The sequence below is a fragment of the Poecilia formosa genome, unplaced genomic scaffold, assembly GCF_000485575.1.
Source record: "Poecilia formosa unplaced genomic scaffold, Poecilia_formosa-5.1.2 Scaffold66, whole genome shotgun sequence".
Lineage (NCBI taxonomy): Eukaryota > Metazoa > Chordata > Actinopteri > Cyprinodontiformes > Poeciliidae > Poecilia > Poecilia formosa.
Genome location: NW_006800005.1, coordinates 545,552 through 562,371, shown reverse-complemented (window position 1 = coordinate 562,371; position 16,820 = coordinate 545,552). Strand labels below are relative to the sequence as shown.

Here is a 16,820-nt window from a genome sequence, read left to right as displayed (position 1 = left end):
GATAATTAAGCTTTTCTACACTAGAAGAGTCTTTTTTCAAAGACTAGGTCACATCTTACATTCCTGATGCCAGTTATGAGACTTGATAGTTAGTAATGTAATTAATTGTATTGCATTATATTGGTGTCCAGCTCTGTAAGTTGATAATATAACAAAAATGTATTGGTATTTTTGTTTTTTTAATTGACACATAATCAAGCAGTGCTGTCCTGGTTGGTCTCAACAACAGATACTTTTCTGCCAGGTTAAATTACTAAAGCAGAATGTAGCGTCAATTGTTTAAGGAAAGTATTTCAGTTTCACATCAGCTAAAATACGTAAACTGTACAGCTGTAATTTATTTAGAGATTCCAAAGTAATATACTTGTTTTTTCTTTGTATGTTATTGATTACTGATGCAATAAAACGTCACATTTCTATTTCTATTTTGTTGACATAAGGCTACACTGCAAAAATACAAAGTCTTACCAAGACAAAACTCACAAGTAACTTTTCAGCAAGATGCAGAAATTTGTTTTAAGTCAATAATTCCATAATATCGAGGGGAAAAGTTCCAGTTTAATTTATCAGATTATATCACTTATAAGTGGAAAAAAATCTTCAAGTGGATCTAGTACTTTTTCATCAATATTAAGGAATTAATTACTTGGAATAAATTCCTATATGTTGCTGAAAAGTTATAAACTAGACCAAAAATAATTGGTAAGATTTTTGTGGTTGTGCAGTGCACCAAATGAAAAGCAGACATGGCTCGATATCGTCCAGCCTTATAAATGTCTGCTTTTTTGTCAGTCAACTCTGGAGCAATCAAAGACAAATTTAGTTTGTTCGTCTCTGCCAGGCTTTTGAGACAAAAGATTCCCTTTACATCAAATGACTCACCAAAGATGACGTTCTGTCGTGTTTTTAAAAAGCGGTGTATAAAACAAGGATTTACTCGTTTAAAACAGACAAAATGATTCAAACGCTGACATTTTAAAATCTCTTTACAATCTCATATTAGTCATTAGTTTGCTTAGCTTCTCATGAATCTTTACTTCAAGCCAACTGCTTTTAATACCTGAAGAAGTCGGATACAAAACACCCATCTCTGTAAAGTTCAGAACTGCAAAGGATGGAAATGACCAGAACGCAGACATGTTATGAAAACTAACGTTTCCTTTAAAATGGCCCTCTCTGGGACTGAAATGTCTAACTTTAAGACTTCTTTACTCATTGATCTTGTCACTGGATACCCTTTGTTCTGAGCATCAACCAGCTCAGAGTGTTTCCTCACGAGCTGATAAATCAGTGCATCTCCTACTTTTTTACGATCCCTGCACTCTGTTGTGATATGAGTCTGAATGATGATACTGTACAAGGAGAAACCTCTGAGCTTCTGTATTTTTAATGAATTCATATGTAAATTATTCATGTACTCCACCAAGATGCCAAGTGTTTCTCTTTCTTTGGAAACTATACAAAGCAATAACAGAAGCTCATATTTCAGACACCTCTTATGGGTTGATTCTTGTCTCAGAATCAGAGGCCCAAAAAGTGGGTGTGCAGCGTATGCAACGCATAGGGGCGCAGCACCAGAGGGGGCGCCAAAACCCCGTCTGGAGAGGGCGACGCACCGATTATGTTTTCCCATACACTTCAGCGCGCCTCACGCTCCTTCCTTATGTTTTCGCATCCACCTGAATAATGTGTAGTTGCGCCACTGCTCAGAATGGCTGATCTTTATAGTATAGCAGTGTAGCTGCTGCTCCTTTATGAAGACACTAGCTCTGTATGGTATGTTCACTGTGTTCTTGAATAGCGTTATCCCACATTATTCATCGGATGGATGTTGCCAGGGGCAACAGTGGCTGTTGATTTTTATTGTTCCTCTGGTTCAGTCTAGTTCCCTGTTTTTAAAAAATCCTTTTAGAAAACGTGTTTGTTACACGAAGTCGCCTTTGTGCTTCGTTTCTTCTGCTGACTTTTACGCCAGAGACATTTCTTGCGACTGTAAGTTGATTCAGAGTTCATGTGATTTGTGTCCTAATCGGATAAAACTCAGTGTTTGGAACAGTTTTTGTTAAACCCTATGAATTATTTTAAATATTCAGGGAGGGTTTTTTAGGAACGGCAGCAGCACGGCTCTCTGTGACGTTCTCTCCGCTGCCTGTTGTCACGGTGGAACAGATTTTGAGCTGGATCCGTTTAATGTCCGTGGCGGCCTCTGAAATGTGGCAGCTGTGTCTCAGGCACAGAGCGTGATCTTTACTCACTGATGTTTGACTCATGTCCTTGTGTTTTGGGCAGCATGGTTGTGAAACCAAATGCATTACCAAATCTTAAAACACACACTTGTTCCTCTGGCAGATAAAGCAGCTGTCCCAGCCTCCTCCCATTGACTCCACTCATTATTGCATAATAAACCGCTTTATTTTCTACTTCACACCTGTTAAACACCAACATCTGTCACTCACAACAGTTATAACATATATTAAGGAGCATTATGTGTGTGTACTTTTTTTAATGATCTCCATAATCGCATAGTGAAGAATGGAATCTGGTGGCCACTCATCATGCCAATAATAGGAGGCAGGCGTCTGCCATCGCGGCGTGAGAACGTCCCAGTTGTTGACTTGATATGGTTATGAACTGCTGCCAAGCACTAAGAGACTGTGCCCTGCTGCTGCTGCTTCTTATCACCTGTTTGGACAGGGTGAAGTGTTGCTTCTGGTTCCCCCAGGCTGCCTGCTTTCACATTTCTGCTTCAGCTGAGGCTTTGCAAAGCCTGACTTCTTAACTGGTAAACTACGGCTTCAAAAAGTTAAGCTTTTTGTAATTTTGTCAAATTATATTTGCTAAAAATGTATTGAGATTTTGTTTCATACAGCAGAACAAATGTGCACAATTGAAGTGTAAAGAGAGATGCATATAATGTGTTCTTAAATTCCTTTTACTTGTACAAATCTGAAATGTGCGGAGTGCATTTGTATTTTGCCGCGCTCAATGCAACACCCTAAAATAAATCAGGTGCAAGAAATTACTTTCATCAATCAGAGGTTTAGTAAATGAGGCCCATTTCAGCTCTGGATGCTAACTTCAACATCGACCATTATCAGCTCAATAAAGACCAGATGATCAAAGTACCTGCTTTTAAAAACGGTTGACTTATCATATGTACGATAAATCATATTGACATGTTTAGTCAGTATGAATGAGTAAGGTTGTATTTTTGTTTTTTTGTTCTGTTCTGTGACCATAATATTTTGTCATATTGTGGTCCTGAACAAGTCGTTATTGAAAATGGGAATTTGTTGTCAATCAACTTACCTGGTAAAAGAAAAAAAGTTAAATGAAAACTTATTTACATGTAAATTTTACTCTTCAGTTTCCTCTGAGGTTCATTATATGACATTACTTAACAAATATCAACATTTACCGATTGGTTTCTAGATGTGAAAAGCTAGAATAAGCATATCCCCAAAATGTCTGCAGCTAACGGTGGTTCTGCAAAGTAATCACTCAAATGCATGCCACACTTTTCAGATTATGCTTATAAAATACTTTAATCAGAGAGGATTATTTTTATTTCCCTTCACATTATGCACTAGAAATAAAATTAGGATTTATTTTAGCATTTTTCTGCATCTGCACAAACTAAAAATACATGAAAATGATTTGAGGGGAAATCAGTGCATTTATTATTTATTATTATTTTTTATTAAAAAAAGTTGACATGCATAAATTTGTAGCTGATTTACAAAGTGATTTATATTCCAACCTCATTTATCTGTTGCAATTTCCCAATAATTCCAGAAAACTGGAAACCTGACCTCTTACCTCGGACCATACTGTCATGTTACTCTCTGCCAAGAGTATCATCTTCATATAAACATGATACTCTTGGTGGAGAGTAACATTGCACATACCTCTGGGAACACTTCTGCTGGAGAAAATATCTTCTTTCTCCAGCATCCTATTAAACTGGCAGGATCATGAACAACCAAACTGATGGAAATGGGCCATAAAACTTGTTTTAAAAAAAGCTAAACGGAAAGAAAACCAAAGACTGAAAACCAACATCTGACTTTTTTAACCTTTTAAGTATTGATCGCCTTAGCGAGCATAGTAATCTGTTCTTCTTTTTCTCATTGATTGCACGTTGACTGTAAGCGGTGTTGCTCATGGACAGGATGGTAAATTGATAGGTCACTGGATGAAATCGGCTTCCAGCCTGTGGCTGGGGGAGGGCAAGCCAAGCAGCACTTGGCTGTTTATGACCAGGGTGGTGTCACTGCGCCGTACGGGTCCGATCCCATCGGCCAGCTCTCTGCTCCCTCTCGGTTCTCCTCCTCGTATTGAAGTGGCCTCTCTGCTGTGGGGGTTGTCCTAAAGCACTCTCTGTAGCCCGCCCCTCTTCTTCTTTTTTTTTTTTTTTTTTAGATGAAATACGGTAGAGAAGCCACTTCTCTCTACTACCTCTGAAGCGGCTTTTTCAGTCCTGCCTCAGATGTGGTGAGCTCAGTCTGGGAGGGTATGCGTGTGGAGGTGGTATGTCCACCCGGACCGCTGTTAGTCCTGGATTACCGGGTCTCCATAGCAACCAGAGGGGGACTCCAGCACCCAGAGCCTCGGGCTGAGGCTGGATCATGGGCTGCGCTGGCAGCAAAGCTTGTCTTAGTGCTCGCTGCGCTGCAGAGACGGTAACTGGCTTCTTCATTCTTGTTCTCCGCAGCGGGAAACGGATGCAGCTCAGAGGGGATCGCATTGCTGATGTAAACTGAACTCTTTTTGGTGCCGTTTTGTCCTGCGCAGCTCCGGCCGTCTTTAAATTACGTGGGCTGCATAAGGTGATGTGCAGAGCATCGGGTTGCGGATGTAAATCAACACAGTAAAAGAGGAGGGAATTGAATAGTTTGTGGGTTGTTTCTGCATCAGTTCGAACCGTAGCAGAAGCGCTGGAGCTCAAACCTGCAGCTGCAGCCCTGACTCAGAAAGGCTAAGGAAGTTTGGCTGACATGAGGAGTCTATGAAACTGGAAATATGAGTCGAATGTGACTCCATATCAGTCACCACAGAACGTCTCTTCTGTCTTGTTTATGTTTTGTTTGGTTCTGATCCATAACTGGAACATTCTAGACAACCTGGGCTCATGAGATTCCTGTCTGTATTTGTAATATTAATGCCGGAGTTTGTTCCTCCTTCCCCTAATCAGTGCAGTAACACTGACAGAAGTAATTGTTTTTCCTTTGCAGTGTGACGATGCCACCACGCAGTGCAGGGAGCTGTCTCAGGAACTGGTCAGCCTTAAAGGAGAGCTGGGTAAGTTGCGCCACAGCAGCAGTATCACTTGAACTTGTGTCTCTTTTTATCCCCTGCTGATATGCCTGCTTAAGACTGTGTTGCCATTAAAGCGTTGGATAAATCTAATTTAGCTCCTAATTTTACAATGGTAATCACAGCTGTCACCATAAAGTTTGCTGGATGACAAATTGTCCCAGAAATTTCTGTGATGAACAATAATATTGGTACTCAGACAATTTTCAAGTAATATATCGATCATGGCCAATATAGTTTTAGTATAGTTTGACCAATAACTTCAATTGTGCAAAGAACAGTGGAAGACGTTTTAAATATCCGAAGCAAAACAACCAGAAACAATAAATAAAACAAAAATAAGTTACACACATAACTGAAACCATAAATAAAATGCCTCTGTAAACATAGTTGCTCTTCAAAATGTACTAATCATCAGAATGGAAATGATCACGCTCCTTTGAATTTATCGTGCGATTAATCCTTGATTACGACAGACTTGATTACATCTAATTTATTTCCCACTGAAGAGTTGTCTGGTATTTTAAACTGTTTTACTGTATATCAGGATCCAGTTTAGCTAGACTTGTTAGGTTAGACGTTTACCATCGCTCACTGTAACAGTGGAGGCTCGTCACGTTTAAGTGTTGTCACGGCGACTAGCCTTGCACATGTGCTTCATCTCACACCAGTATTTATTTGCCTCCTCCCCCAGGGCTTTGGAGGCCTTTTAGCTCCTCCCCCTCTGCGGCCGCCTCGGGACTCCCACATGACTGCTCTTATATGCTGAATGTTGTTATATTTGTACTCTAACACAATCTTCTGTTCAGACTGGCTGGGCGACCCACGCTGACCTTCAACAGGCCTGTTTGGGGTTTTTTAGTGAAATGTTTTCTGGCTTTGTGGGTTTTGTAATTTGTTTTGTTTGGGGGGCAGAAACACAAAAGGTCTGAAGTCACTGTGGGTCGTCTTTTGCTTCCAGCTTTGAACGTAGATTATATAAATACATCCTGTGAGATCTAGATGGCTTTAAAGGCCTATAATCAACTGATTTTCCCTCATCGGCTCGTTTCTTCTTTCCTGTTGTTGAGCTTTACACGCAACAGGTTAACCTACAGTCATTAATGAAATTACTAATGATCATTTCCCCTTTCACTTTATATATTCTCCATTTTTTTTGTCCCAAAAAATATGAAAAAAGTTTTTGTCATTTAGTCCACCTGGTTGTTCTTTTTCTTACTTTAAAAAAAATTAATTAAATAGAACATTAACTTGGCTGCAACAACAAAACTAAGTCTGACTGTTTCCCCAGCCTTTCTTCTTTCAAAGACAGCAGAGAAATAAAACATTATCTCGTGAACACAGAGGCATTTAAAATGTATATGTTTCGTAATCTTTTCTCGTAAAAACTGGCTTTCATAAAGTGTAATGTTTTGGTTTTCCTTCAGACAAATGATCTGTTCACTTTTCTTCTGCGGTAACTCTTCTGCAGCACAGCGTCCTTCCTCCATCTTTAACCACATTTATCCTTCATTTTCATCTGTCACTGAGTTCACATCATTCACACACTGAGACACAGAACTTAATTCTGTGCCTGAATCAAGTCAACCCACTCAAGTCTCAGGAAACACTTTTTTCTCCATCCAGGAAATTAATGTCTGCCACGTTGTTTATAAGATCCCAGCAGACCAGTGACATTGCTTGTCATGTGATATCACAATGCTTAGCACATCTGGTTGTTTTGTACCTTTTATAGGGTATGAAATGGTTCGGGGTAACGTGGGATATTGCCAGCCCATCATGAGGATGTTTCAATTTTATTAAAATATCTACCAGCAAAACACTGAATGTAGTTATTTTTGCCTTTTCATGGGTCATAATCTGTCATATTTTAAGACGGTCAACAGGCCCAAACAAGTGAGCTGCTGCAAAAATAGATTTGATCTAATTTTGTTAAATTGGGGAATTTAGCAATATACATAATCACGTTAAAGCACATATTTTTTCTTGCTACACATCTTGGAAAATCTTTCTTTCACACGGTTGTCTCACCGTGATGAGGGCTTGTCGGCTCAGTTAGCCTAGCGATAGCGTAGCATTAGCGCTCCTGCCTCTGCTGCTGCCTCTGAATCTGTCTGGGTCTCCTCCTCGCTCTTGCTCTATCTGTCAGATGTTTAGCTGCTATTCTGTCTCCTTTGATGGTAATGCTACATGTAATAAATGTATTATTTTTGCAGCTTTGGAGGCGAGGGTGTTGGAATTGGAAGGCCAGCTCTGCTCTGTTGAAAATCCAGCAAATAGCCAAGGCCTTTTCCCCAGCGTGACTCCAACAAGAACAGATTCCCCGCCTGCGTTTTTATGATTATAATAATTCATGGAAAAACTTACAATACAAAAACAAATGCAGTGTATTTTGTATGCAAGTTGGGTCTGATTATTTCAGTATTCATCAAGGACTACAATATAAATCAGTCTTTTTGCTTGTTTTGAATTAAATGTCACAAAGCTCTTTGTAAGGTTTCATACGCAGCTGCATGCAGATTATATCTCAAACTGACCAGATCTATTTTCAGCTTGATTTCACGTCCTTCGCTGAACACATGTCAGCTTCTCCATGGCTGTATTTTAACGGTCCATATTTAACTTGACCCTGATGGTTTAAAATGACAGCTGTTTATCCATAGCTGCTTAAACTACTGATGTAGTCGCCTCACACCCAAAATCAGAAGCAAAATCTCCACGTCATGAACAACACTCCTTCTAGGAGGGAAATGGTGAGTGTGTTAAATCATGGAACAACACAGCTAACACATAAAAGGCCTCGGTTGCAGTCGAGTCACCACCGTTGAACTACACCGAGTGATTTAGTTGCTTGTTTTTATATTTCTCTCTGCCTATAAATAACTAAGCTGTAGTTGGCTGAGAACAAGTGCCACCTCCCTCTAAAAAGTCAGTTTTTCCATTCCTTTTTGGAGACCGTCTGATGTCACACAGTTCACTAAACCAAAATTCCTCAGTGGGAATATTGGGTTACGTGCTCAGCGAGTTACTAAAGTAATCCGTCCCCTTCAGTCTTTTTTTCTTGTTTTTTTTTATTGATCACTACATTCTGTCATTTTATTTTGTTTTTTGCCAACAGCTTGTTCTGTCCACTCGTCCGAGTGCCTGGAGAGGGAAAAGGAAGAGTTGCGCGCCGCTCTGCAGGACGCGACACGGAGGCTGCAGGAAGAGCACCAGCAGGAGCTGGCTGACCTGGAGCAGAAGCTGCAGGCTGTCCACAGGGCTGAATGGGACCATGTTCACCTCAACTATCAGGAGGAAGCAAACAAGTACAAGGCTCTCATGCAGCAGCAGGTAGCTCTAAGGTTTTGCCTTTTGGTTTTCAACTTAGCTTAAAAGCAACAATTAGTTCCTCATTTTGAACATATTTAACTGCCTTTTTTTTAGATGGAAGAGCTGAAAGCCAATCAGGAAGCCATGAAGGTGCAACTAGAGAGCCGCCACGCAGAGCAGCTGCAGTCTGTTAGGCAACAGTATGAATTGTCTTTGGAAGGTGAGAGAAAAGCATAGGCATATTATGAACAATCTAACCTTTTATGACAAGATGGTCTTGTCAAAATGGCTGCTTGTCAGTTAATCGTTAGTCGATTAAGATTGATCAACTTTAACTTAACTCACTAATTGATAACTTGCATACCTAGAATCCTCAAAGCATATTTTGTGAAACTCTGAAATGAAAATAATAGTTCCATAGATTTCTAGTGATCTACCATGAAAACTCATTTCCAGTCATTTTTTTCTGAACTTCTCAGAACTCAGGAGAGTCCACGCCCAGGAGCTGCAGTCTTTGGAGCAAGAACTAAAAGACTCAGAAGCTGCTCTGTCTGTAAGTGGTTTTTGTTTATTTGTTTAATACACTTTAGTCATCGATGTACCAGTGCACACTAGTTTTCCCACTGGTTTTGTTCGTCCACAGGCACAGATTGAGGAGCTGACAGTAGAGAATAATGCCCTGTTAGAGAAGCTAGCTGCAGAGAAGAGCAGGAGGAGGGAGCTGGTAGAAAACACTCAGGTACTGTGATATAGAAAGGATTGAGTGTTGAAACTCCTCATGACTCCAGTGCTGTTTGCCCCTGAGCCTATAATAACAATAAAACCAGTGACTACCCAAAAGATAAACTACTTATGGACAGATAAGAGATCAACATGCTCTTGGAAGTGAGAGGTTTTTGTTTTTTTTAACATGAAGCCTTATTGAAATAATAGCAAGCAGAGCTGGAACTGCTCCAGCTCCATATTTAACATCTAAATATACAGTATATTGTCCCTGTCAGCAAATAGCAAAACCCTGCTAGTCAGAGCTCAGTGCTGCCCTCTGTTGGAGGGTTTGTTTTTCTGACGCTGCAGTTGCAGCATGTGCTATAATTGCACAGGCTTTTAAACTCTTAGTAGCCCCTCATCATGACGCTGCGTTTTGTCCCCGCAGAAGGACTCTCACACTCTGTACTTGGAGCAGGAGCTGGAGAGTCTCAAAGTCGTGCTGGAAATGAAAAACAAACAGCTGCACAAGCAGGAGAAAAAGCTCATGGACGTCGGCAAACTGGTGAGAACTGGGCAGCATAGAAAAAGGTTGCCCAACAACAACAACAACAACATAAATAAATAGCTACCTAAACCGTAAATTTGCTCCATTTGTTCCAAACAGACGGATAAAAAGGTACAGTTGGATGAAATGCTCATAAAGGTCCAGCAAGAAAATGAAGACCTGAAAGCCCGGATGGAAAGGCATGCTGCTCTGTCGAGGTACCAGAACCACAGAGATCATTTCTAGCTAGAGCTGCACTGATCAGAGAGTCTGATCTTTGGCTCATGTAGAGAGGCTACATGAGCCTAACTCACTGCTAATAAACCCTTGCTAGTTAACTAGCTACATAAACAACAACATAACGACATAAATAATATAACAGCATTGCTACATAAATAACTCATAAATGCTTTTTTGCGTCTGTCATGGGTAAGTGGAAATGTATCACCAGTTTCCTAGACCAAATTTATACATTTCTGTGGAGATGCAGCTCTTGCATTTCATTTTTAAAAAGTCTTACATTTGAATAGGAGAAACCTCAAATTTAAGTAACTGTTTTTCATCCATTTACTGATATCTGAAGATTTTGAAGTGGCGCCGCTAGATGCTTAAGTTGAATCCAGTAGAGGGAGACAAACATTAGGGTGATGGGAAGGAGGCCTTCCAATTCTTAATCAGAAAATATATATATATATATATATATATATATATATATATATATATATATATATCATTGATAAGATGCTAAATGTTTCAGAGAAATACTTTCCATTTTTAATATGAAACTAAATAGTTTATTGTTAAAAAAACAAACAAAAAATCTAAATTGGTTAAAATTTGCCAGAGCTTTGAATTATTTTGAACTGCCTGATGTTACTTTCTTTCACTGATCAGATACAGGTGGAAGTTTTGAGTCTAGTCAGAGCTGGTTAATCTGAAATTGAATCAACTGACTTCTCCAATTAGAGCAGTAAAATGTTCTAGTTTTTGATAACTTTTGAGGCCAAACTAATCCAGAGAATGAAATGTCACGCCCCTCCATTTTGTGACCCCGTTTGTGCTGCCGCCCCGCAGGCAGCTGTCCACGGAGCAGGCCCTGCTGCAGGAGTCGCTGCAGAAGGAGTCCAAGGTGAACAAGCGGCTGTCCATGGAGAACGAGGAGCTGCTCTGGAAGCTGCACAACGGAGACGTCGGCAGCCCCCGCAGGCTGTCCCCCAGCCCCACCTCGCCCCCCCACCCTTTCAAGCTGCAGTCGCCCCGCGCCTCCGGCTTCTTCTCCAGCCCCCCTTTGTCCCCCAGATAGCGGTGGGCCCCTGCTTCCAGGAAGCAAAAGCGACCCAGGTTCAGCTTTCCTCCTGGAATAAAAAGCCGATTGAATCTTGCCAGCTTGAACCTTGGCTCTTCGAGGACTAGATGAGCTCCACCACTTCCTGTATAAAGATGCTAAATACTGTAAAGAGAAACGTTGCACAGAAGCACTTAATGCCACCTTGTTGTTTGCCTTTGACAACTGATCAGATGGAGGCTGAGGAGAAAAATCTCAGGACTTTTATTATTACTTCTACCGTTTTTGTCGTCAGAGGCTCGTCTTCCCTAAAGCTCATGTGTACATGTGCAGATTCAGCCTTTCGGTGTTGATGAGCTTTTGTGTTTTTTCCTGATTCTGGACTCCACAGCCATGAAAAGTCTGACTTCAGGATAGCTAAGGGTGTACATATTTATTCAGAATATCTAAGGAATCCATTCAGACTTCAGCACCTTTTCTCACAAGCCTAACAGCGAGTCTGTCGTTTCATACGCTGGCCTTGAACACCCATTTCCTTAAGGTTATTTTTGTTCACAGGGTGTGTGTGTGTGTGTGTGGTTTCTGTTAAGTCTGCACAACCAGCTTTAATGTTTCTGCTTTCTTTGACCAGGAGACCAATCTGAGTCTTTGTTGGTGCGTTTGCCTCCCATCTGTGACCTCTTAAAGGAAGAGTTGGCTTTAAGGTCAGGGTTCTGTTTCTGGGTTTACACTAACTGCTTCGCTCACATCAGGGACGCTGGATGTTTCAAAAGGTGTGGATATTTTGTGTGTGGAAATATTACAGATGTGTTGAGCCTTTTTTTGAAATATGCAATTAATAAACTCTTTTATTAAACCTGAACAAGGGGTGGCTTTTACTGCAGTAGAGCCACATTTAGACGTTGTAAATATGCGCACTCGTTTATCACTTATTGGGCGTAATCTGTAATCACCAGTTTTATTTTTGCTAAAGCAAAAAACCATTGCACCGAGTCCAAAATGAACTCTGTCCCAGCAGAACACATTCCACATAAGGAGCACATTAGGACACAAAGCTTAGCTGTAGCAAAGGGGAAAAAAAAAAAACAACTCTGCATTTTAGGGGGTTTTTTCTTTAGATTTTTTTTTAGCATCTAATATAAGCTTTAAATGGAGCATGGAAAGGAAGTTTCACTAGATATGTGTTGCAACAAACCTTTAGATTTAATTTAGTCAAAAACATCTGGACGTGAGATAACTTTGGGCTTTTTCCATGAGGCCTTTAACTCCACACACCTCTTCAGTTCAGGTTGCAAAGGTTTATGTGCGTCATCCTCCTGCTGTAAGGAAAAGGGGAAGACCTGAAAGTCTCCCTAAAATTACTCTGCTTCGTTCAAAAAACTGTTCCATTAACAGCCCGATGTCAGCATAAACAGAGGTACCAACATATTATGGTTTCAAAACTACAACCAGTTTTTCATTGAAATGAATGAAAGCAATTAAAGAATCTTTATTGCGTTTTTCAAAAATATTACAATAATGCACGCCATTTTGTTGAACTAACATGGATGTTATCTGGTCCTGTAGACGGCTGACTCAACGTTAAAGCTTTACATGTGGAAAACGTCCATCACGGGACAAAAAAAAAAACAACCTGTATCACGCGCTCCTTGGTGGCGATTATGAAGAGGCGATTTTGGTCGTCACTATTGTCTCACCGTTTATGTTCTTGGCTTTACATATGTAGTTACCGAAGTCGATAGTTTGCATGTTGTCCACAGACAAGATGCTCTGGGAGACCCTTGTGGTGTGGCCCATGCCTCTGTTCACCAGCCTCCACAGCATCTGGATGTGAACCGGACGCCTGTCCTGCAGCGACACAAAAACAACCTGTTTGTTGGCTGCAAAGGAGTCAAACGCTTTTAGAGCTGCACACCAGAAATGGATAAATCAGCCATTAGTGGGACTGTTTATCCACGGTGTCCGCACATCCTTAAAAAGCCTTAAATCTATATATCTAGAATTAAAACCTCAAATGTCTCGAATCCAGTGAAAATGGTAAAATGCCCTTAAATACATTACTCACAAACATCTTCATTGTGTTCTGTAACTTGAGGCTACCGCTAAAACGCTCCTATTATACCCTGGCTAGCTAGCTAGCATTTTTTTTTTTTGCGTCGATCATGTGCAAGTACAAATGATCAGTCCGGTTGGCTGGATGACGTTCGTACACTGTTGAGAACTAGGTCTTAAATTTCATTCATAATTGTCTTAAAAAGTTTTGAATTCTGAAATGTGAGTAGGTGAAACCAGCAGAAATCCTGTTATTGCTTGACATGTTTAGGAGATCTGGAAGAGCTGATGTAGAAGAGAACTGAACCAAACATAAGCAGTCAAGTTGTCTTCTTCAGCTTTTAGGATCGTCATGTCCTGGATGAGTGAGAATCTACAGTTCCTATTAAAAAGTATTCAACCCCACGGATGTTTATACCCAAATCAATCATAATCAACAGGATTTGTCTTTACTGACGAATGTACAAAAAAAAACATTTTTAAACTAGAAATATCCCTCTGTTTTTATTCACATTTTCCCCACTGCTCCTCATTTCCACTCAGTTTTCCTTCTACGTCTCCTGCGTGTCTCTCACCTGTCCGGGATAGGACCATCTGAAGCTCACGTCCTCCTCTGGTTCTCCCAGCACAGTGCAGGTCACATTAACATTGTCTCCTCCTCTCACCGTCTCTGGAGAGGCTCCCAGGCTCACGAACGGGGCCCCACTGGGAACTGTCCACGAGAGACGGACATGATGGAAAAGTCTTAAACCTCTAATTTGATCCATTCAGTCAAGTAGCAGTGAAAGTACGTGGAGTTCAAACAATCAAACAAGCACAAATCCATCTTCAGCTGCTGCTTAGACATACAAAACTTGCTTAACTTTACCTAAATTTGCTTGATTTTATTACGTAAACTTCCATCTTCCAGTCTGGAAGGGTCTATTCTGAATCAGGAAGCTGACTTTAGCTTAAGAGACACAATTTCTGCAGAAGTGCCACCGTGATCTAACTTAGATTCTGGTTCCATGGCAACAAAATGTGGGGGAAAAAAGATGGGAGGGTATGAATACTTTTGGCCTCCCTCACCTTCCACATACAGCAGCTGGTATTTGGTGGAGATTTGAGGGGTCCCCTTGGAGGCAGCCTTGCAGTAGAAGACCCCCTGAAGATCCGCGCTGGGGTTCCGTAGAATGAAGCCCTTGGTGGGGTCGAAGGTCAAAAGAGTCTGGTTTGCTGTGATTTCCTCGGGAGGGACCTCTCGGTGGAGCGACGCCTCAACTTGGGGCTCGGTCACGCGACAGGGCACGACCGCGGGCCTGTCAGGGCGTAGGTACACAATCTCGAAATGGATCGCAGACGGGACGAAGAGGTTCTCTTTGTCTGGAAGGAAGTTGAGGCGTGAAATGTATTTTAAATCTTGGACTTTCTGCTTTGATTACAGTTCAGCGCTCATTGGAAACCACTTTACCACCTGAAGTCAGTGACATTATTTCTCAGCACACATGATACCTGGGCAATGACAGTACAGCAGTCGTTTCCCCTTTCTTCACTAATATGGCAAGCCAATAAGTCTTGGAGGGAAAAAAAAAATCTACACCAGAAAGTCGTGATCTGCTGCCAGTCACATCCCCTACCTTGGCGTTTACACTCGCACATGAAAATGGCTGCAAAACAGACGTGCAATTATACAACCGCATGTACTTGACAAGCAGAAGTGGAGCCTCCTGCACAACTGACAACAATGTAGCAAGTGGTTTCTAAATGGTAAGTCGACAACAAAACACTCGTCTTTTTATACAATGGCGGTATTGACCGCCATTGTACGTTCAATACAGCGGTAAAAACAGCTGATCAAACGTGCTGGAGCTTAGCTGAGGTTGCTAGTGTCGGTATAGAGAAGCAGCACTCAGCTTCTATGCACCAGAAATGTTGAACAAACTTCCAGAAAGACCAAATTCCTTTAAATCAAGGCGAAATGCTGGTTTACTGATCACTGGAATATCGACTAACATATTTGGTCATTGTGATGATGGCGACTGTAAAATGATTTTGTGTTTTTATGGTGTAAAGCACTTTGAACCGTCTTGTTGCTGAAATGTGCAACGCAAATAAACTTGATTGACTTGACTGAACAATCGGGAGGTTTTTGAAACTCATTTTCCCAGCTTGTTGCCAAAAAACGGCTGGGTGGTTTATTTTTTAAGTACTTGGGCGAAACTCCAAACAGTTTTGTTTTTTTTCTTTTTTTTACTTGCTAGTGAAATCAAACGTACCCTAACGCCCACCTGTGAAGTAGACGTAGGAGGCGTACGTGCGGTCTTGGTCCCTCTGGCACTCCGTCCCGTCACACACTATGACCCAGCAGCTGTAGGAGCCCGTGTCTGCAGCAGAGGGCGAGGTCAGGACCAGCTGGCTGTACTTGTCGCTGTGCTTGATGCTGCAGGCAAGAAGACGAGCGATAAGCCGAGCCAACCAACCCAGCAACCGGAAACGGCAGCGGAGGAGGGCGTTTCCCTGCGGCACCTGAGGCGCGAGTCGTTGAAGGTGTCCAGGTAGGTCGGATAGGACCATCCGATGTTGGTCCCTTTGCAGCGCAGCTCCACGCTCTTCCCGGGAGTCAGGGTGGTGCTGGGGCCCAGGCGCAGGAAGCGGCCCTTGTCCAACACCTGGGTCAGCAGGGACTGGCTCTTCCCCTTCCTGCTTGTCAGGGCCGGCTGGCGGGCCCTCGCCCGCTTCCCACCTGGATGGGCGCTGCTTTCCACCGCGTCTTTCTTTCTCTTGATCGCCTGACAGGATCCTGGAGACACAGAGGGAGGCAGCTGAGGCAACAGGAAGGCCGAAAAAAAAATCCTTCCCACCGCCTCCAAATGCGCACAGTTCAGTCTCTTCTTCTTTTCTTCTTCTACTTTTGCTTTTATCTCAGCGGGAACAAAATGTAATATGTTCCATTTTAGCTATTCGTCCCTCCTTTCGGTTGGCTATTCGTCGATAATCAGAAACATCTGTTGCATTCCTTCACATCCAGTAAGCAGGTCTGCAGAATCACTTTGGAAAAACATTCCTCCACTTAACACTTTTCATATAAATCACTGAAAAAAAAATGCACTTAGGACATGAAATTGTTTTGCATTAATATACTCATTTTTTATGTAGAAAAAAGAGCTTCCCTTCACACACACCAAGTGGTTCCCCTCCCGCCAGTGTTTGAAGCGGTTTCGCCTTTTCGACCTGCGGCTGTCACCCGGTCCGTCTGCACACAACGCGGCTCATCAACAGATGTGAAAACGTGAACTTCACTCACCATTTTGGAGCTCCAGACAGAGCAGTGCCAGACAAAATACAGCCCAGGGCTTCATGTTCGGAGAGCCCTGCTGGGCCAGGCGAACAGAGGAGGTTTAGTGAAGAGAAGGGAAAAGGAAGAAGAAGAAAAAAAAAACTCTGAGGTTCGCTGGACCAGCACCGGCCCCAGCTGCTCTGTTTACAACCCCAGCTCCATCCTCCTCACAGCCTGGAACTGTGAGGGGAAATAACTTTGTTTTCCCTCCTCCCTCCTCTCCAGCCCGAGGAGCAGTAATGTGTAGTCTGACGCCCTCTGCTGGACCGCAGGGGGAATTAGCCTTC

At 42.0% G+C, this 16,820-nt stretch overlaps 2 protein-coding genes across 11 annotated transcripts in view; one reads left to right on the top strand and one right to left on the bottom strand.

The window, feature by feature from the left end:
- mtus1a (microtubule associated tumor suppressor 1a) overlaps positions 1–12,027 on the top strand; it is a 30,544-nt gene extending 18,517 nt beyond the window's left edge. For 7 of the 10 annotated variants that reach the window (XM_016672805.1, XM_016672807.1, XM_016672804.1 and 4 more), the window contains 8 exons: positions 5,235–5,301; positions 8,435–8,649; positions 8,743–8,848; positions 9,108–9,181; positions 9,272–9,367; positions 9,782–9,898; positions 10,001–10,098; positions 10,955–12,027. In XM_016672805.1, coding sequence (XP_016528291.1) covers positions 5,235–5,301; positions 8,435–8,649; positions 8,743–8,848; positions 9,108–9,181; positions 9,272–9,367; positions 9,782–9,898; positions 10,001–10,098; positions 10,955–11,183 — 1,002 coding nt within the window. In that variant the 3' untranslated portion in view covers positions 11,184–12,027. Of the gene's footprint in view, positions 1–4,452; positions 4,683–5,234; positions 5,302–7,532; positions 7,807–8,434; positions 8,650–8,742; positions 8,849–9,107; positions 9,182–9,271; positions 9,368–9,781; positions 9,899–10,000; positions 10,099–10,954 lie in introns of those variants that run through there. The other 3 variants (XM_016672813.1, XM_016672808.1, XM_016672809.1) reach the window with 3 other exon arrangements.
- A 607-nt stretch (positions 12,028–12,634) lies between these two features.
- pdgfrl (platelet-derived growth factor receptor-like) lies at positions 12,635–16,717 on the bottom strand. Its single transcript, XM_007554756.2, has 6 exons — positions 16,501–16,717; positions 15,723–15,996; positions 15,485–15,636; positions 14,286–14,579; positions 13,793–13,929; positions 12,635–13,013 (listed from the first exon to the last, which is right to left on the bottom strand). Exons 1-6 carry the CDS (start codon positions 16,553–16,555, stop codon positions 12,825–12,827), a joined length of 1,101 nt encoding a protein of 366 aa, XP_007554818.1. The 5' UTR covers positions 16,556–16,717; the 3' UTR covers positions 12,635–12,824.
- Between the last annotated feature and the right edge of the window lie 103 nt (positions 16,718–16,820).

Coding starts and splice junctions, on each gene's coding strand:
- pdgfrl (XM_007554756.2), bottom strand. CDS start 16,555: ATGAAGCCCTGGGCTGTATTTTGTCTGGCACTGCTCTGTCTGGAGCTC. Junction 14,580..15,484: donor CTCCTACGTCTACTTCACAG/GTGGGCGTTAGG, acceptor ACTTCCTTCCAG/ACAAAGAGAACCTCTTCGTC. Junction 13,930..14,285: donor CCAGCTGCTGTATGTGGAAG/GTGAGGGAGGCC, acceptor TCTCGTGGACAG/TTCCCAGTGGGGCCCCGTTC.